The sequence below is a fragment of the Thermobia domestica genome, chromosome 2 (genome assembly GCF_964235325.1).
Source record: "Thermobia domestica chromosome 2, izTheDome1.hap1.1, whole genome shotgun sequence".
In the NCBI taxonomy this organism is placed as follows: Eukaryota; Metazoa; Arthropoda; class Insecta; order Zygentoma; family Lepismatidae; genus Thermobia; species Thermobia domestica.
The window spans coordinates 197,048,433-197,070,528 of NC_137455.1; the positions used below are offsets into that span (position 1 = coordinate 197,048,433).

General features: G+C 33.9%; 1 protein-coding gene across 2 annotated transcripts in view; it reads right to left on the minus strand.

Moving 5' to 3' along the window:
* Positions 1–4,874: 4,874 nt before the first annotated feature.
* Positions 4,875–22,096, minus strand: part of LOC145678351 (protein CEPU-1-like) — a 1,025,842-nt gene continuing 1,008,620 nt past the window's right edge. For both annotated transcript variants that reach the window (XM_081748400.1, XM_081748399.1), the window contains one exon: positions 4,875–7,003. In XM_081748400.1, coding sequence (XP_081604526.1) covers positions 6,900–7,003 — 104 coding nt within the window. In that variant the 3' untranslated portion in view covers positions 4,875–6,899. The remainder of the gene's footprint in view (positions 7,004–22,096) is intronic.

The following is a 22,096-nucleotide window of genomic DNA, read 5'->3' on the forward strand; positions in this document are numbered from 1 at the left end:
ATTTTGTAGTATAACTCATCTATAAATATATGACTGCTACTTACTACGATAAGTATATATTGATTATACGCTATTTGCAATCATTTAAATGCACTGTATTTCAGACTACTTGTCATTTGTTTCACAGCGATCGTACACTTCTGAATAATAACATGGCGTCCTCTTGCATTATATTTGTAACAAGCATAGATAAAGAAGACTGACACCGGAACTGATATATAGTAACCGTCTTATTGTCCTTAACAACTCTAGCTGTAAAGTGTGAGTGGATATCGCTCACTCTCATTGGTATTTGAAATAACTAGTTTTCTCGCCCCTGAATCATACCAAAGAGAGGAGGAAGCGAAACAACGAATCAACATTCATATCTATCGACTGAAAACAAAATAAAATTACAAAATAAAATTACAAATTAAAATTACATCTACGAAATAAAATTATTCATGACATTATATCATTTTCTTCTTTTTCTATTGTGTAGCAAGTGCATACATTTAAAACCCTTTTTCCCTACATGTTAAATGAAATAAACAACATAAATACAGGTTGTCGTTGTAATAGTATATTTCCTAAATTGAGAAAAGATGAAAGAAAATTTTTTAATTACTTCAGAATGTCTATATGTTTGTTTAATGAAATGTATAATTGTATAAAGTGTATATTTTATCAGAGTAATACCAAAATGAGAAAATTTTCAATATCAAATATATATGTACACTTCTTCATCGTAACTGAATTCACGTTTACGAGTGAAGATCTCTCATAAGACAGTGTGTTATTTTCTTCCTCGCCAGCAGCCCGCTCAAACCGGCTACTGGCAGGGTGATCTTCATAGTAACTTTGTCAGAGCTACGGCTCACTTGCAACGAAGCACGTGTGTGAAAGCGTACATTTAAGACAATGTAAAGCTAGCCGCTACAGCTCACGTAAGCGGCTCACAGAATCTAGTGTGAAAGCATATTAAATGTCTTGCAACGATGCTGCTCAGAAGAATCCTTGGCGTCTCCCACCTTCAAATATGGCTACATTGGAAATTAAGAAAATTTTACAAAAGCCATGCTACAAAGAAACTTTTATCGCCGACAGTAACTTAGCACCAAAAATAAAACTTGCTGGACACATCCTAAGTATGTCTCAACTCTGACATATGAAAACTGCATTTCGGTTAACCCTACCATGAAGGAAAAAGAAACAAGGTCGGTTTCGTTACACTTGACCTCACGCGTTTATGGAAGACATCGTCTGCTCCTCAACATCTTGTGCGATGATGCTGAAACGGCTGCAAATAATCGAAGTCAGTGAAGAAAGCTTGCTAACTTAATGTGCTTTGAACAGAACCTAATGATGATTATGATTATGGACGGAGGGCAAAGACTCGGACACAACACTTAGTTTAATAGGAAATCAAGTCGATATATATAATTTTGTGCGAGTGAGTTGAAAAAACCTTAAACTTATTGGCGACTAATAGTTCAAAAGCGAAATAGAGATAAATAACTACCGATATTACGTATTTATGTGGAAGAGGCAAATGTAATTAAAATCTTTAAAGAATTATAGTATATATTTGCCACTGTGGACTAAAATATATCAATTCTAGTACCTATTGTGTACATTTAGCTAGGTAATGGTTTGTGACGTAATTTTTTGTTACAGTTTCTTACTTATCGCCTTATTACGGTTGGGTATACTACATGCATAATCAAAGCAGACTTCATGTATTTCTGTTTGTCTAGATAAACTAACTAACTACTTACATCATTTGTTTCCAATGATTATTGTCATAAGTAATGAATCCAAAATATCTATATAGTAAGGACATGATAGTGGTTTCTTCGATGTATGATGTGTGATAATTGAAGACCTGAATTGCAAAATATCCCAGGTCAACTTTTTTCTTCGTATTTTGCGCTTTTGTTTTTTATGTTAGTATCTATGTTTTAAGGACTATTCACTTGCATAATAGATAAGTCCAAATCAAAACTTAAAAAAAATAAATACAAAATATTTTCAGCTAAAGAGAATAGCATGCCAAGTATGATCTTCTTGTCTTTCTTCTAAAAACAAAAAAGGACTCCGGTGCACTTGAGATGTTCTGCAATTCAGGTCTTCAATTCAACTCTGAAAATGGCTGTGTAGTGTCGGTGGTGTACAAGTTGCCGCCAGTGCGGTTTGCCAAATTCAATTGTAGTAATGGTGTCCAGAGTAGTTTGCTCTCACTGTAGAATATCAGATGTTATTATGGTATTACATGTGGACACATATCTGACGCAATATTCAGAAGTTGCCAGACATTACTATTTTTGACCCCCTGTTAATAATTTTAAATTATAAAGTTTTTCGCCTTGAAAATTTGTGAGGTTTCGTTTAATATAGCATCTGAACTGTAGAGGTACATTCTTCTCCAAACATACTCAAAACATCTCTAATTTCACTATTGCTTCCCAAACGAATATGAAGAAATTAATCGTATTTTTCTCCTAATGCAGTTCACAATACTATCTCCTCCTAATTCTTACGTAATTTTCTATTTCTACCCCTTACTTTGATTCAGATACTGGATTTCATGGAGTTAAGAGATGTATTGATGTTAGTTAAAGATGATGTATGGAGAGGAAGAAAGTACAAAATTTCAATAAATAGTAACAATTGTGTGTATGGTAACTTATGAACGAAACTGATCAGGGGAACTGCTAGTTAAATCGTGTTTTTTGATATATCATGGCATCCTATCTGGAGATAAGGAAAGTCAATGGTTGCACACCTACAAACAGTTAAAAGACTAGTTCCCTTATGGTATAACTGCATTCAGCGTTGGCTACGCATTCAAGTACACAAAAACCGTTCGTAATATTCATTTGAAAATACTTTTGGCGGGGTAGAAAGCACAAAAAGGATATTTTGAGCACGTGAATTCACCTCAAAGCCATTCCATAGTTTGGAAAACTAGGGAAAGTGTCTCCACGGTTTAATATTTAGGGGAATCTCACTATGGTTTATATAAAATTGACAAATTTGGGGCAATATAGTTATTGATGTTGGACACAGAATATTGGCCTACATCACTTGGCCCGCAATATACTTTCACCTCAGTATCCGTGTATCGACCGAACGGTACTGTCTGAACTTGATCCAACTTAGCTATGTCATTAAGTGTACAGTGGCGTAGTAATCCAATATCGTGCTTGGTACTGTCTGTATCAATGCTGTACTAATCGTCTGGCAATCCTTACCTGCTGGGTCAAATATGTGTAAGTTTTCACGTTAATGAGGTAAGACAAATCAGCAATAACCAGGTTGTGGCAAACTGCACCAAAATTGAGTTGTGCTATTCTCACCTGTGGCAATATACACTTATTCGAAGTGTTATCCTTGCAGTGATTTGGATACGTTTATGTATGTGACCATGGTTGTACATGTTTTCACTGGTTAGGACATTCTCTTCTAATTCATAGATCTAGTGATGCTAATTTAGCTAGGTTAGCTTATTTGTGTAATTGTTTGGCAAGAAAGTTTATGATACCTTAATGTTCTAGATAGATTGACTACCTGTGTAGCACTGTATGACGTATTCTATCACGCTTCATTGAGAAGTTCTTCGTATTATAATTCACAGACAAAGTATATAGGGCGCGCTTGGTAGTTTAACATTCGATACTTCAACAAACTCAGTAGTTCAACACTTTTGAGTATTTTCCTGGCGACAGGGTCCGCTCTACAGTTCAACAGTTTTGCAGCCATGTTCGGTAGTTCAACATTTGGCAAAATGGCTAGCACATTCCTTGTACTTAATGGATTTGAGGTTCGGCCGCTCAGTAGTTCAAACACTGTTGACAACCAGACCTGACAGAAGGCGCTACCGCTGAATTGTACTGTAGATGTAAACAACACCCCTCTGTTCTTCCCTCTGTTTCACCACCGAGCCGTAGGACGCGACGCAAGCGAGCAATTTGAAGCGTGCATTGTTGAATTGCTTTCTTTCAACTGTACTGCATATGGTTTTGATAGAAAAATGTGATTCTAAATTTGACTTAAATTTTTACCAGTAAATGCGTTTTAAGTAAAGTACATACAGTAATGCCGTTTTATTACTTATTTACACTCAATCTAACGATGCCAACATTTTTTATAAATATATCCAGTAGTTCAACACTTCCGGTAGTTCAACAACTTGCTAGCCTCATAGGTATGTATTTTTAGGACCTTTAGGTTAAATGCTTCGTTTTTAACGGAATATCATAATGTACTTTTATATGATGAGAGTCGTGTTATAGTTTATTAATTGTTTTTCTGATTACATGCAAACCTTGTCAGCTTCAGTAACGTATAAATGCGTTTTAGTATCGTAATTTTAAGAAACTTACTTTATGGCTTATGAAACCGAAAAGTTGAAAACTACAAAATCAATTTTACCAGCATCATATTCTGTATTATAACAAATAAAAAGTTAGAATTTTTATTAGTCATCTTTTTCCGACCTTGCTTAATATTATCCTCCCAACCTTTTCTCGGTCAACTCAAAAGTATTTTCCTTGAAGTCTTCTAACTAAAAAGAATTTTCTTTGATCCTTTCAACTCAGATTCTTGTTTCTTGTGTATATTCATGTTACTTTTCAATTATATCACTCCTATCGTATTCAACAATAATGTAGAGATCTGGATTTTGTACACTTCTTTAACCAGCCATAATTTTCTTCTACTTTTGCTTCGAATATATTTCTAAACTTTAATTTCAAATTCATTCAGCCTATACGGATTTTGGAAAAATCGGTCAACTTTTCATCTACAAAACGCAAGACAAAGATTTTTAATATAGACATTAATTTATAAATTCTTTGAAAATTGTTCAAGTAAGGGATAATAATTAAACCAACTTTCTTTTGTCATTTTTACTAAATTACTTACAACTTTTTGTTTGTTTCTTCCAAAAAACCACAGCAGCTTTTCATCATTACAATTTGTAATAAACATGTAATTGCTTTGTTATTTAAAAATTATAAAATTTCGAATTAGTGATGTACTACACAAAATATCTTAACAAATGACCTAAAATTTTTCCTTATGCATATTAAGTATGTCTGAAAACAAATCATTGCCATAACACATTGAAACATAAAACATTTGTTTTATTTTCTTCGTTATACAATATATGTACAATTGTGCTGATCTATCTTTCATCCAACCATCATATTAAATAACAGTGTTTGAGCGAGTTTTCATATATTTTTTTACATATTTAATTCATTGCTGCTTCAATAGTGTTTTCATAGTTACTTCCCACAAAAATAGTTCGACAAATCTAATTTTACATGACTAAAGCGAAAGAAAAGAAGAAAACAATATGAAATGAGTTAGTAGTTTGAAATAAGTAGTATATACATATTTTTATATCCTCTCTCTGTTTTCAGGAACATTTCTCTGCCTACATGAAACAGAATTACACGATTTTCTCTTACCGCTTGTTGCACTTTCATCACAAACAAATAATTCTTTCCTGAGCAATACCTGTTTCATATTACATTTAACACCTTTTGCTTCTTCTTGCATGTTATGACTATACGACTATATATATATATATATATATATATATATATATATATATATATATATATATATATATATATATATATATATATATATATATTTCTCTTATACACATATCATACTTGTTACCACTCCCTTTTTACACACAATTATCACTTTACCTTTTACATTCACCATACAGTAAGTTTTCCCTCTCCTCTCTGATCAGGCTCTTTATGGACATTCCTATTTTATGAACTTCGTACATTGGCACGGGAAATTGCCGTACATATTGCAAAAGTCTTACAAGCAACAATGCATACATAACTGAAAATAACAGCAAATAACCGTGCAATATGAATGAACCTTTGGCTGCATTGCTAAATGTAATAAAACCATTTTTATTGAGATTTCAATTTACGTTTACACGTGATAAATTTAATTTCCTTCATTAAATTGGGTGAGACTTGGTAGAATGGATTGAACACGTGTAACACTCATGTTTCACGCAACACTTCAATTTTCTCTCAAATTCCAAATGTATTCAAAGTCTCTTACATTTGTTCTGTAATTTACTGCCATGTTTAATACAATGTTGTTATCTTTGCATCTTTATTTTCATACGAGTTCTTTTTTTCATATGAATAAGTTCACAAAGCATTTTTGTTCACTACCACTTTTGTGTTTACCACTCAAGTACGTGAAGTTTTACAAGATCAGAATTACTTTGTAAAAGAAAAAAATAATCCTGTTCTTCCATTTCCTCTTCCTGACACGTCTGTCTTGTAACTTACAGTAACATTAAGACTATACACCAGTTTGTATGCAAAATCCCTGTGTAGTTAGTTGTCTTAATTAAGCTCTTTTAATATGTATTTATATATGTATTTCCCCCTTAAATTTTCTTAATGCAAAATTTACACATTTCATCCCTTTGGTCACTATATTACAGTTATTGGAAGCATTGTTAACTGACACTCCTTACACGGAAAGCTAAATTAATGCGTTATTTCTCTTCTGTGAGTTTTGTTTATTAAATATAATATACTCATTTAAGTAATATTTCTCATGACCTTCTAGTCTTCGCACATTATAAGAAGTATAAATAAATAATATTTTATAATATCCATTTTGTTTTGCTTTGTCAAAATTGTACTAAACGTTCTTCATACTAAATCGATCATATATTATTTAAACAATTTCATTTATTCGCCGGTACATACAATTTTGTGAATGTATAAATTTATTTTACTTCATCCGCTTTGTATTAAGCACTATGAGTTCATTTTCATTCTTTCGTTTTTGTTACATATTTTAGTTCGTTCAACGAAGCAAGCAGTAGAACTAGGTTTGGGTGTCGATTACACAAAGTATGTCTATCTTCTCACGTAACACAAAACCAGTCCCAAAATAATTACATGGGAAAACAATGTTACTTTTAGAAGAATATTGTTGCATTGCATCATTGTAGAACTGGCAGCTGAAACAAAAAGAGAGAGAAAAGTTGTATTACATACATACATTACTTAAAGAGTAAATATAAATAACATTACTTTTACCAACTATACAGAATAACATTTGTAAATAGTGTATTTTCAATAAGTGGCTTTAATAAGTTTCAAAAAATCATGAATAGATTCAGTTATATCTTAGGGGGACTTTATCGCTTGATACAAAGTTAAGGTTTAAGAATGTCTTGAAGACAATTGGGCCATTTTGAATATCAGGATTTTCTATTTTTTTACATTCAGAATACAAAACAATAGTTATGATACGAATTCTCCCAGTAGTAATACACAAATTCAACATGTTTATCGAATTATAACATCGTTAACTTATTGGTTCATACTGTTATCTTTTAAATTTAAATACAAGGTTTATTTTCTTCATTTATATATTTGAAATGAAAAATGAAATGAAATCTTTAAGTTTTACGTCCCACGGTTATGCCGGTGAGGCTAAAGGAGACGGTGATAATGAGAGATGAATGAAAATGGTGGAATGAAGAAAGTGGGAGGAAACGGGAGAACCCCGAGAAAACCCACGAGCACGGTGTTTGTCCACCACAAAGTTCACTTGGCGGGGGCTGGGATCGAACCCGGGACCCCAAGCACCAGAGGTGAACGCTCTACCACTGAGCCACCGCGCCCCCTCATTTATATATTTATTTTTTATATCCACACACAATTTATTCATAAAAGTTTGAAAGTTTTAATATGAATGAACATGAAGGAAAGGTATGAAAGAAAGGACATAACCTAGTTGAGTAAAAGAAAAATTTATACAATATTCCAAATAAATGAGATATTGTTTATATAAAAATATATTTAGTATTTCTCTTAGGCGGTTTATCAAATAAATAGTTGAATCTAAGATTGAAGGGAATCAAATTCAATTAACAAGGGAGATGTGTTTTTCTTATTTAAACTGCAGAATAAATGCGTATCATTTGCCTGGATTTATTCAATATTATATTAGCGAATAAAAGAGTATAAATCTAGTTGGTATCTTTGAAATATCCTACAAAGTTTGCCACTTTCAAAGAAACCAAAATATCTGGTTTGTGAAAATATTCTCCAGCTACAGTGAGATACATTCTCATCGCTTAACTAAATACTGAATTTCATGACGAAACAAGTCGGGTGCTTGAGATGAAAATACGTCTTCAACCGAACGTTATGAAGCCCGCTCATCAGAGAAGTTCCTCCCTCTCAAAAAGTGGTGGCAAGAGAATAGAGTGATTAAGGAAGAGTTTTATTTTTTAGGATAATCTGTATTAACTTTGAAGAGACATGTGTAACATTGTCATACAACATGTTTACGACGCATTTGAGCAACAACGATTACAATGATGGTTTTGTGTCGAATACATGATGAGTCACTTCTACAATATATCACCAACAACATCTAGGGTTGGTGGATAGTTTATCTTATTTATTGGAAACTATTGTAGACACTGAATACAATCCAACTACTGTCTCGATCATTTACAACTGAAAAGGATCTTTTTTTCATTAGAATTAATAATCTGAAGCAGGAACACATTCCCAGTTATTCCCACGCTCAGGTAACTGCATACCTTAAGAGGGAGAAGGAGTGAGCCACAGCGGCCGGAATATTGGTGTTCAATTTAACATGGAATCTCAACCATTTTTTAGAAAAATCATGGTTTCATTTCGTTCTTTCGCAAAAATGTCTCAATAGCTCACTCAACATGATGCATCTCATTTTAAAGGTGCAATTTGAACTCTGTGCGTGATATTTTCTTCTTATAAATACAGATAATTATAATCCAAATTCCCATAAGAAAATGATCAAAATTAGAGGGAAAAGTCTTCTGTTTTTTTACGGTAAGGAAAAGAGCTAAAAAAAAAACTTCGGACTTTTTTGAGAATGGAGTACTATCTTTGTATTTGTGTGCTACTGTACTACTTTTTCGCTGTTTCCAAATACATCCATTACACAATCGATGAGAAATTATATCCTTCATTATTGAATATACAGAAATCAGAAATCAGATTTTTTCGTGTTCACGTACTTGGCCATCTAACTGCTAGATGGCACTATAGTCATTCCTCATCCCACTTTCCTTCTCAGCGGGAGCCAGTCCTTTTGAAAACCTACTTTGAACTTCTTAACAGGGGCGGGAGGAAGGAAATCATTGTGAAGGATGGGAACTTCAAACACGAGGAATGGCAAAATTTATTACCTCTTTAGTTGATGGTTTCTGTTTCAGCAGTACAGTGTATTTCTAGATGGTTTCTATGAGAAGAAGTAATTTAGGAAGTCAACTTTTCGACAAAGATTTGTGAAGAAGCCGAACCAAAGTCTTCGTTTATGTATTCCAAGAAAGAAATGAAAACTTCCTGCAGGACTGAGAATATACATGCAAGAGAAAAGATAAAAAACATTATTATAATCTTTAGGGTAGATTAATCCCCGAAATATTCTTTGTTTACCTGTCAAAAAAAAAAAAATCAAGAATAATATAGAGCTCTTTGATCAGCTTCCATCGTACAATACTAGACACACACATATTATATACATCAAGGCCGGCCTTAGATGGTGCGGGGCCCGATTGGGAACATTTTGTGGGGCACCGGGTTTATAACTAATTTGCACCAAGGTCTGTAGAGCCTATATATATGTATATGTATACTATTTACAGTGCCGGATTTACGTATGAGATAAACAAGCTATAGCTTAGGGCCCCGCTCTCTTGGGGGCTCCAAAATCTAAAGAAAAACTGGATATACATTTCTACAATATAAGAAAATTAAAAAAAAAATTAAATATACGTAGCAACAGTGCTTCCTACTGTGTAGCCTACATTCATGTAATTAATGGGTCTCCTTCTGCTAGTCTTCTTCCTAAATTATCTCTAGTTTCTTTATTTCTGTATGTAGGGTGCCTATGTCCATCTGGACACATAAAGGGCCGCATTACCTTAAACAGCTTGGGGCCCCACTAAACCTAAATCCGACTCTGACTAACTATTTATGCATGTTTGCTCTCTCTCTTTTCGAAGCAGAGTTTCTTTGATATTGCTTTCAATTCTAGCAGGTTTTACCAAGGGGAGAAGAGTCCTTACTCATTCCAGGCATTCAAACTAGGGACTGGACTACTTGCTTCCAACATTCCGTTCCCCATGTATCCCGGTCTGAATCAATTGTCTAAAGTCCATAAAACATTCAAATTCAAATGTAGATGTTGCTCATCAGTGTCGACACCTAAATATTTCTCAATTAACGGTAGGGGTGTTTGGTACCTTCAATCTGTCTCCCTCTTATTAGCGGAGAAACACTCTACATTCGGTAGTATTTTTTTTAAGTGCTGTTTAATGTATGTAGTAACGCATAGGAAACTAAATTTTAATATACCCTAGTAGTATAGAAACGCATCATACGGTACCTTATCAAAATAAACACCCTATGCCAAGGATGGAAACATTAACAATAATATAAAATATAATAATAAACATTTTAAAGAAATTCTTCCATCAATCAAGTCGCACTTAAAAGTAAAAAACAATTTTGTTTATGCATGAGTAAAAAATAAATAAATAAATAAATAAATGAGATGTACTCTAATATAGGGTTACAGTTACTTTATAAATTCTTAAAATGACGCGCCCCATTCTTTTTATTTAGTCTTGCATAAACAAAATTATTTTTAACTTTTTAGTGCGAATTGATTAACAAAAGAATGTCTTGAAAAGGTGTTCTATCATTTTTTTATTTGTTGGACACATTTTCCAAATCCTAAAGTGATATGCAACCAGGGAAAACAGGGCTGGTTAAAGACTATTATTTATTTTAGGATAAAGAAGTTGAAAATTAAAACATATTAAAATTTGCTTTTAAAATAAATAGATATATTGCAAAGTATGAAAGTAACAATGGAATGTTGTATTGTCACCGGACTTACGTCGCTCTGCAACAGTTCTTAGTTCTATGACGTTAGGAAATAAGTTCAATTTATACGAACACTTATTCAATGTTTGAAACAAACACCTGTTACGTCATTGTACACTCATGTCCAAAATGATTGTCGCATATCTATAACTGTTTTCTTGTAAGAATATAATGTAATAATGATTTTGCTGGGTACTTTTAATATTGATACTATGTGTATATACAATTGGGAAATGTATATGTGGTAAATTTCATAGGAAAATATTTATAAATACGAAAATTAGAATGAGTAAAACAAAATGTTGCTAAATGGACACGAAAGTTTTATTTTCGTTTTATTGTTCTTATTTACTGCTCGTTTGACATGAAATTTGCCACATACATGTCTCTGCCGATTGTACACATACTAACATTATAAGAAATATCGGATGAATTCGTTATCAAATTATATTCCTACAACAACATATTTATAGATATGCGACAATAATTTTGGACATGAGTGTACCTTCCTCAAGAAGGTAACACATCTTTTAATTCTATTGTTAATGAAGTGGTCTATTTCTCCAAGTAAAAACCAACACCAAGCAGGGCATATGCTCCCTCCTGTCCTTCTAAGTCGGTCCCCAAGGCTGAATGTAACATTGCGGCCCTTTCCTGTTGTAATAGGAAAAAAAAACTCAGGATGGTCAGCCATTGGTATCGAATCCAGAACCATTCGAATGTGAAGGTGACAGGGGAAATCTGGTTGTCATATTTTGAAAAGAAAATAAGGAAATGAATTCCACTAAAAAAGAGCCACATTGTCAATACATTTCAGATCTTTGCCTGGGTTTTCTGCCTTTCAATTCCGTTTTTTTTTTTTAAACCACGAAGGCTCTAAATAAATTAGAATATCGACTCTCCCGTTCTTTTTTAATAATGGCATGGTTCTTCATTTTATATCAGACTCTTTCCGCACTATTCTGTTATTTACCATAGGTAGAATCCTTTGAGAAAGAGACAGGCGACAAGTGCTTTAGTTCTCTATGGCATGTTTGTGATCGTTGTAGATATTTGAGTGGCTCTCTAGACACGGGGCTGAGGGTTGATATCATGTTAGTCCCTCTTTATTTTTTCTTCAGTTTTGTTTCTCTTTTAGCCAAAACAAGGAATTTCACTCTTTTGTCCCATTTGCAGCCGTGATCACCCCCTCCTGCGCTGTCCAACTTTGACCACATGCAGGGGAAAAGAAGGAAAAGGAGGGGTGCCATTTGCTTTGACGGAATTTCAGCAACAACTCCATCTGTTGTCAAAATAAGGAAACACTTTGTACTGCAAGGAGAAGATATCTTCGATTTGTCAAGGTCACTTGAGTCCCGCCGACTCTTAAGATGGATATGCTTGCAGAATACCCGCCGAACGAAACTGGTATGGTATGTGTCTAGCTCCTCTACGATTGCACGAACACTTTTCCGAGAATTCACTTCCACGGTGGTCCTAAGGAGCTCACCGGAACATGCTGTTAGCCAGAAGCCTGATCTCATTTTGCAATGTTGTTTCACCGTTACAAAATTTCACAAGCCAACAGTCTTACCGAAATGCACTATCGATGGTTTTAGTGAGTAGGTGTGCAGAATGTTCCTGTCGGAACTCTTAGATAAATATTACTCGAAATTGTGTGTTAATTACGACGGACTTTATACAACCTTGCGCAACAACAAACGGCCTATTATCTTGCATGTACGAAGCTTATGACGTTGTCCTTATAAATTCGTATTTACATTGATTCCGTTACAAAAAGTAGCTTATCATTAGATGAAATATCGGGCATTTCAATCTTATTAATCGAATTTATATTGTGTTTCTAAAAATCGCTTACATGATGCTCTTTTTTTTGCATAAAAAGAACAAATAAAAGTTCCAATAAATAGGGCTTCAGAATAACTTCATTTTGGAGATAGTGGCTGCTGAAAGCGTGAGAAAATACATAAACAGTTGTTTTTGTGATTAGATAGAAAAAAGTTAGTAATCTTGTCATATTGAGATTACGCCAAGGAAGTCATCAATTTATGTTCTGAAACTAAAAACTATAATGGATAATAGTTTATTCTATTTTGTTTATTGACGAGAAACAGACCATGATCATGTTATAGTAACATTACACGTAATTATTTTCATGCTCAAGAACGATGTTTAAATTTCAATTTTGTGTTATTTATTTTTATAAAGATAGTCAAATGACCTAAATTTTACTTGAAAAAATAATTAAGTAGTTGTTTTGATTACTATTTTAAATAGTAAGCAATCATTTTCAGTATATTTTGAACCTAATAAAGAGTAAGCTTTTGTTAATCTTTCAACATCTACAGTAAATTTAACTGATTCATTACTCTAAACGGGAATTGTCAAATTAATTTGGCTCCCAGAACACAAATACTTAGAATGTTTGTGTACAAGAAGCTACTATTACTACGGTGGAGTTAGTTATGTTTCCTTTCTTTTTCAGTTGAATGTAATCAACAAATAAACTGTTAAGTTTAAATAAGAAGTTTTGAGATGCAAATGAAGACTTTGGGGCTAAAACTTGTCAAGTCTTAAAAGTGAAAGTGGAAAGGAGATAGCTTCACAAGAGTTTCTCGCCATCCGATTTTCTTCAAACTTGGCACATATATACTAGACCAAAAATAAATCGACACGTATTTTTTGTTTCTTTCGGAAAATAGGTTAAGGGGACAAAGAGACTTTTTGCAAGAAAAAGCCCCATTGATTAAAAGGGCTACATTAAAGAAACGATGCGAAGATGACTTCAAAATAGGAAATGCATGTTTTGTCGCTTCTGCAAAACAAACAAAAAATGACCTCTTTCGAAATGACAAATTTGCCCAGATTAGTGCAGCAGTCTACAAAATGTGACCCAAGATCACTTTTCCGGAAACCGTTTAGTAGATGGACAAATCGGCAAAAATACGGATCGCATTATGTCTGTAAGCACACGTTTTGAAATAATATTTTAGGCTCTAGTGTCCTCACAGGGCCCAACGCAAAATTTGCAAATGGCAAGAGGGATGAAGTAGCACAACGTTTGGGACTTGTTAAATAAGGAAGATGGAGCACATGTGTTTTTGTTCTGCGGAAATGCACGGTAAGAGGGGGAAAAGCAGAAGCCAGACTTCATAAATGCCCGATGGTATACAAACAACACTCTGCTAATGCAAATGCACCCTGAAAGAACCCCAATGTTTGAACCCCACTAATTTGTAGCAAAAACAGACAAGTCGGAACGTAATTGAATCATGTAAAATTCTTTCCGCTAGGTGGCAAACACGTTACATTTGTAGGCCAAAAATTAGCTGGAATGAGTACAATGCGGTTTATCGGATGAAATGTTTTGAACGGGCAAATGTTAGGTATGGTTACAAAGAGTGTTCCTAGTACAAGTTAAGAAGAGAAAAATGAGAAACCAAGCACATCGAAGGATTGCAGCAAAACTACCAAGTCAAGTGACTTGCCAACAACTCGAATAATAGAAAGGGTAAATAACGAGTAAGAAACAAGCAAGCGAGGTAAAGAAATGGCATGAAGTCCAGGAAGGCGAAAGAAGAGTATGGAAATTGGAAAAGCAAATATGTTCGGACAAAAAAACAAAAAAAAAACTATTGGACCAAACTTCAAATGTAAAAGGAAGTGCTTTTCGAAGCTAAGTGACGTGCAAAAGAATACATTAATAAAACTGTTATTAACATAAAATAACATGATATAAAATAAAATAAAAAAATAAAAGCAACAATAAATATGACTGTTATTAAAATAAAAAAAAATTAATAAAATAATTCTACGATATGGAGAATAAAAACTTTTCCTATTTGGAACATTCGGGAAACATTCCAGTCCACCATATTCACACCTGTTTTGTGGGCATAACTATATTAGCAGGAAAGGGCATGCCTGCATCAAAGGTCTCTGAAACCAAGATACAGTTGTGTGACAGACTCACGTAGGTATCTATGCATATTTGCATTTCCTTGGGACGTTGTTTGTCTCCTGTCTCACCCCAGATTTCACTTTCTGTATAACACCGGTCTATTTACCGAGGTATTTAATTTTACTGCGTTCAATATCGATTTCGTCCTTACGTGCCCTCATAACACAAAACGCCTCATGTTTTCCCGTAAAAACACCAAACGCCCGTTGTCCCTAATTTCTGGTCACCTGTACTTAGGCACATTATTGTTTCTCTAGCGCCGAGCTTATATTATTAAATATGGTGTTCATTTTATTCAGCTGCTGGAAGGTTTGCGCTACCTTAATATAATTTTCCCTAGACACCAGCTGCATAGTTTTGACGTGTTTATGTTTTGCGAAGATTTTAGGTAGTTCTAGCTTCTCTTTGACAGATATGGCATTTAGGGAGACGGTTTCATTCAAAGGAGGCGTTTATCCCTTATCTATAATCCTTTTCTCGTACACACAGAGAAAAATATTAAGTGTTTTTAGGTTGTCTCTACGTTACCCTACATTTGAAATGATGGACTACGTGATTTCCTGATTTGACGTCTGTAGCAACGATTCAGAGCTATAGACTTTTCGATCAAGTTTGTGTTTACATATTCGCCCACCATTCTGTAACACTGATGTAGACAGTCGAGACTTCCTCCACTCGTCAGAGACTCTGACACATTTTTTTATACCTCAATACATTGTGTATTTTTTGTAAATGGTGAAACACGTGTTTTCCTGTTTCACGTCTGTCTCACCGTTTCACATTTATAAAGGCGACCATAGACTTTTCAATGCAGATTGTGTTTCCATTTTGACCCACCGCCATTTTGCACAAGGCTATTGTAGAGGGTTGAGATTTATTCCATCTTCTTCTATATAACAACAGCTTTCATTCGATATGCTACTCAACCATCTTGCTATTTTCAAATTTTGCGTTGGACCCCTTCTGGGACACTGGGCCCAAAAATAGTATTTCAAAACGTATGCATACAAAATATAATGGGATCCATGGTCTCCGATTTATCCATTTAGCAAACAGTTTCCGAAAAAATGATCCGGGGTCACATTTTGTGGACGCCTGCACTAATCTCGGCAAATTTGTCATTTCGATGGAGGCCATTGCCCCCTTCAACCCTTTTTATGCAGAAACGTCAAAACACGTATTTCCTACTTTGAAGTCATCTTTGCATGGGCAGAGTTTCGTTTCATTAATGTGGCCCTTTTAATGAAGGTGTAGTTTTTTTTGAAAAGGGGCCCTTTGCTCCCTTAACCTATTTTCCGAAAGAAACAAAAATACGTGTCGATTTATTTTCGCTCCAGTATATATATATATATATATATATATATATATATATATATATATGTGTGTGTGTGTGTGTGTGTGTGTCTCTGTGTGTGTCAAGTTTGAAGAAAATCGGATGAGGAGAAACACTTGTGAAGCTATCTTCTTCCTACTTTCGTTTTTTGGACTTGACGGGATTTTGCCACAAAGTCTTTAATTAAATCATTTTTTGAAAGTTGTTAAATGTGGTAGCTATGATTTGACTTTTCTAGCTTCGATGTTTTCCTAGAATTAAAACAAAATAAGCCCAAGGTGTTCATAATATTTTTCAAAGGTTTTCCTTACTTCAAGAGGTTGGTTGGGATTTTAGATGTTCATGTTTCGTTCAGTAACAAGGCTATTTAAGACGTGAAGTTTACCTTAGTGTAGGATCCCAACCACGTAAACTTCCATGCAGGATTCAATCCATGTATTCTCGCGCGGAAAGTGAACACGTTAACCATATAGCTAATAGGGAACTCGAAATGTAGGTTGAAAGTATTACAGAATTTGTAATATCTTCTTTTAATGAGTTCATGTGTAACTACTTAAATAAAATCTAAGTAATAATTAATTCTCGGTGCCCAGTTAGTTGACGAGATTAGCTAATAAATGGTTAGTAATGTTGGAAGTCAGTTTCATTTATTCTGCACAGTGTATCAGTCAAAAAAAAAAAAAAAAAAAAAAAAAAATCTTGAGCTCTGCACAGAGAAAGAAGATTGAATCCTTGTAGGACAACTATGTAAACTGACCATCTTATACCCTGTAGCTCCATATTGAAACTTTTTACCATTCATTATAGTTGAAACGGTTTCAGTTCCCAATGGGAGACCATGTGCATGTAAAATCCATTATACGTTGAGATCAAATTCTCATATACAGAAACGCTTAGTGAATAGACAGACGAAGCTTAAAGCACACATACAGGTTTATTGGCTACAGTCAGTATAAATTATGGTTCTGGAATAATGCTTACAATCGTTCTTCCATTAAAACTCATAATAACGGTATTCAATATTTTAAAACAAACTATTTTGAAAATACATGACAATTATTACAAGCTTCAACTTCTTCCAATTTCAACTTCTATTTCAACTTTTTCCACTTGTAATTAAAAAGTTTTCTTTGTTTGAAAACCCGTCAAGTGTGGACCTTTGGAGACGATTCGCTTTTTAAAAGTGTGTTTTTCTAAAAGTGAGTATTTTTATAATTTGTTTCGAATTAGAAACAAATACAAAAAAAAAGAAAAATCGGTATTTTGTGGTATCTATTGGAGCAACACTACTTCTAGGTTTCATGGCAAAGTAGTGAAGAATATGGTATATTTATGGCATAGGCTCTCAGATTCAATAAAACCAAATTCTGAGCGTATATATACACACAATCTGCATTACAATCCAATGTTGAGAAGGGTAGATATCCATATCATCCACGTTGAAAAGATTAAGCGTAAGATAAAGTAAGTTTACATATCAGCTCTTCTACTTTGTAAGGGTGTTTTGCTTTAACAGTGCGGCATGGAGAGTGTCATTGTTTATCTAAGATACTCTGGAAACTTAGGATTTGACATTAATATCGCTTTTATTATTATTATTATTTTTACATATCAGTCATTCTCAACCCTTTGGTTCTAGCAATGTATTACCGCAGTGTTTCCAGCCTATAACCATACATGTACCAAGTTTGGAAAATTTTTTCAGGCGTTCCATAGTTATGATTTAATATGCATACATACATACATACATTTATATGTATTATATATTAAAATATAGCATAGTTATTTTTTATTCATTTTCCTGTACACGGTAACATCATTTCAGACCTAACATCTATATTCCAAATTTCAATGCGATCGGTTGAGCACTTTTTGCTGCAGAGACGTACAATTGTTACATTTGTCATTTCGTGGGAACTTTCTCCTTGGAATCGAATCAATAAATATTATAACTGAAAACACCATAATATAGAATATTCCAAACTTTAGCTATCCTACTACCAAAAAAATCCCTGCCGAGGACGGCTTTTCTTCGTTATTGAAAAGGACACGCTGTATAACACATGAGAATAAATTCCTCATCTTTACTCTGAATTTACCAACTATTCTCACCAACTTTCTTTGCATATTAAACAAACTATTCTTCATAAACAAGAGCATTAAGATATACCTAGATATGTGAACTTATTTGTGACTCAAGGCATACTTTCTGCTTTTCTTGATAGAGACACGGTTCGATGTCTGATGGAGCATTATGTGATTTAGTTTCCACATTAATTTATTTAGTTTATTTATTTATGGTTACATGTAGATCACAACAGGTATATTACCTAATGATAGTGACCTAGTCAGTTTGCACATAGTTAGAGCATGCATGAATTCACTTACATAATTACAAATACACATTTATAGATATGGCCATTTTAATTAATGGATCTTCAATAGGATTGCACAATAGTTCTTAGAGAACGGTCATTTATAGTAAATATGTCAAGTTCAGGATTACTTTCAGCATAGGAGTTAAAAATATAACACATTCTCCTAATAGGTGACATGTATAGCGTATTTGTTCTAGCAGTAGGTAAATGAAAAGTAATATTTCTAGGGCGCGTACGTTTACATGGAACATGTAATTCTAACTGGGATAGTAAATACTCAGAGTCTATATTATTTTGCAATAATTTCGTTAAGAAAATCAAAACTTGGGTGGTACGTCTATCTTCGAGAGATGAGATATCGTGCTTACGAAGGAGGTCGGTATACTTTTCGAATTTAGGATATAGTCCGGTTTCCTTATAAGTTAAGTACCTCACAAAACGAGATTGAATCGCTTTAAGGCGTGTTTTCTTTTTCTGACTGTTGGGATGCCATATGATTGAAGAGTAGGGCCTACTCAAGTTTGGATCTAACGTAACTTTTGAACAGGGTTTTAAGAACATTAGTATTTGAAAAGTCAGAGCCAAGTCTGATTACGAAGCCGATGTTTCTGTAGGCTTCACTAACAATGCGGTTGATATGCTTGTTGAAGGAGAAGTTGAAGCTAATAGTGACCCCTAAATCAGTCACAGTGTCCACTGTTTGTACAGGAGTGTTGTTTATACTGTAATTAAATTTGAGATTATTAGTTTTCTTAGTGAATGTAATAACGTTACTTTTTTTAATGTTAAGATTAAGTTTGTTCGATATACAGCAAATATGTAGTGCGCTTAGATCTTGTAGTGCGAGAGCATCGGAGGGCTGGGAAATTCTTCGATAGAGTTTTACATAATCAGCAAATAATAATTTAGTACAATTTGGTAACACATTTGGGAGATCATTTGTAAAGATTAAGAATAATAATGGACCAAGGTTTGAGCCCTGAAGGACCCCTGACGTTACAATGAAACTTGGAGTTGTTATATTTTTATAAATTATATGTTGGCTGCGATGAAAGAGGTATGACATTAGGTATTGTCTAGCTTCGAGAGTGAAGTTGAATGAAATAAGCTTGTTCAATAAAATATCATGATCCAGTGTATCAAAAGCTTTTCTGAAATCCGTATATATTGTATCAACTTGATTTCTATTGTCAATTTGCTCCGCAATGAAGTGTATGAATTCAACGAGATTAATTGTTGTAGATCTCTTCGGCAGAAAACCATGCTGATATGAGGATATTAAAGGACGAATATGGTTAAAAATTCTTTGATAAACGATAGATTCAAATATCTTAGCTGGGGCAGATATTAAGGCAAGGGGCCGATAATTTTGAACATCATGGTTGTCGCAGTTGCTTTTTGGTATTGGTAAAATATTCGAAATTTTCCACTTAGATGGAAACAGGGATGACGATAGCGATTTATTAAGTATAGCTAGTAGTGGATATTTTAGAATTTCAGCGCATCCTTTTATTACATATGGAGGTACATCGTCCGGGCCAGGGGAGCTTCTAGGCTTGAGATTTTTAATTGCATTTTCTACTTCGGTCAGATGTATGGGGTGAAAATTTAGGTTGTCAATGATTTCAGAAGTTTCAAGATTTGAAGTGTTTTGTATGACATAAGTAGGTGATGAGTTGCTGACGATTTTTTTGAAAGTGCTGTTCAAAAGCATTTGCAATTTCTAAGTTATGTTTTAGAATATTGTTTTCAAATCGAAGAGAGTTATGATCTGATTTTCTAGGGTTTTTTTATACGACCAGAAAGCTTTTGGATTTTCTAGCATATTTTGTTCACAGTCGTGTACATAGTTTTTATAAGCTTCGTTGATTTCTCTATTAAGGCAAGCTCTAATACTACAAAATTTTTCGTGATGATATTCTGAAAAAAACTCCTCCACGTTTTCATTTTTTATGGTGGTATTTCTTACTTTTCACAAGTTTAATTATATTTCTAGTGAACCATATGGGATAGTTACGAGAATATCTTTTTTTTTTTTTTTTTGATGGAACACATTTATCAAAGATTGAGTATAAAATGTTATAGAACTCTTCTACCGCTAGGTCAACATTAGCACAATCATTTACCCGTTTCCAGTCAGCACGCGAAAGTTCATTATACAAGTCAAAAAAATTTGCTTTGGAAAAATTATAACACGGTTTTATTTCAGAAGTTGAAGATTTGGGCTGTTGTGCCTGTCTAAATTCTATTAAGAGGGAAGGATGGTGAGGGTCTTCTGAAACTAAGGGGGGTTGTTCGTGAGAAACAGTGGCATTAGAGATATTGGTAAGCACTAAGTCTAGTGTCTTGCCGTAGAAGTTGATGATGTTATTAATACTATTCAAGTTGAGGTAGCACATAATATTATAGAGGTCATTGTAGGTACCAGTAGCAGTGTCAAATTCAAAACTCGAGCCTTGTATTTCCGGTAAGTTCCAGTCACCTATTAAGAGAAGGTTGTCGTTTGGGTTTACAATAGTACATAGAAAATCGATGAATGATAAATACACTGAGGCTTTAGTGGCAGGGGGAAAATATACTAAGCACAGGGTTAATGCCATATTAGAGGTCCATGTCTTATATCAGAATTGGTACTATCGTCTGAGAAAAGAAAATTATAATTTCCTCTGTATTAAGGTTTATTTTAACCCAGATATATAGAAACTTATTTTCTATTTTAGTTTCGGTTTAACGTTGTATGTCACACTCCGAGACTATGGGAAACGGTAATGAAGATAATGAACAAAATGGTGGAATTATAAAGTGGAAGAAACGGAGAACTTCTAGAAAATTAACACATATTGTATTTGCCCTCCCGAAAGTCCACTAGTTGGGAGTGAGTATAGGACCAGGGACCCCTTGCGCCAGAAGTAACCAATCAATCATTTAGCTACCACATCCCTAATTTTCTTTTGTACAATAATGACACTATAGTCACTTCTTATAATTTAAAGTCAATTTTCTAAACATAACAGAAAAGAATTCAACTGAAGTCTTTCTACAGTAGCATTATGATATGGCGCTACATAAGTAATACTGAAAGAGAACAGGAACTAGGTAAATCGTTAGACCTCGCGCATGAAAAACTTGACGAAACTATGAACATAATTAAAAATCAATCCGAAACCATAGGTGAATGTATGAAAACAATAGAACAGTTAAAGGAAGAAAATATTTCACTAAAAAAACAACTAAAGGATGCTCAGCTAGAAAGGGATGAAATTGAACAGTACGGAAGAAGAAATACTATCGAAATATATGGCATTCCGGAAAAACAGAATGAAGATACATACGAAATTGTAAAAAATGTAGGTAGGGTGTTAGATATTGATATTACACGGGAATCTATTGATGTTTGTCACAGACTAAAGAAACTTCCGCATCAAACAGATAGTGGCATTATTGTCAAATTTGTAAGAAGAGAAGATAAAGATAAATTTTTAGCTAG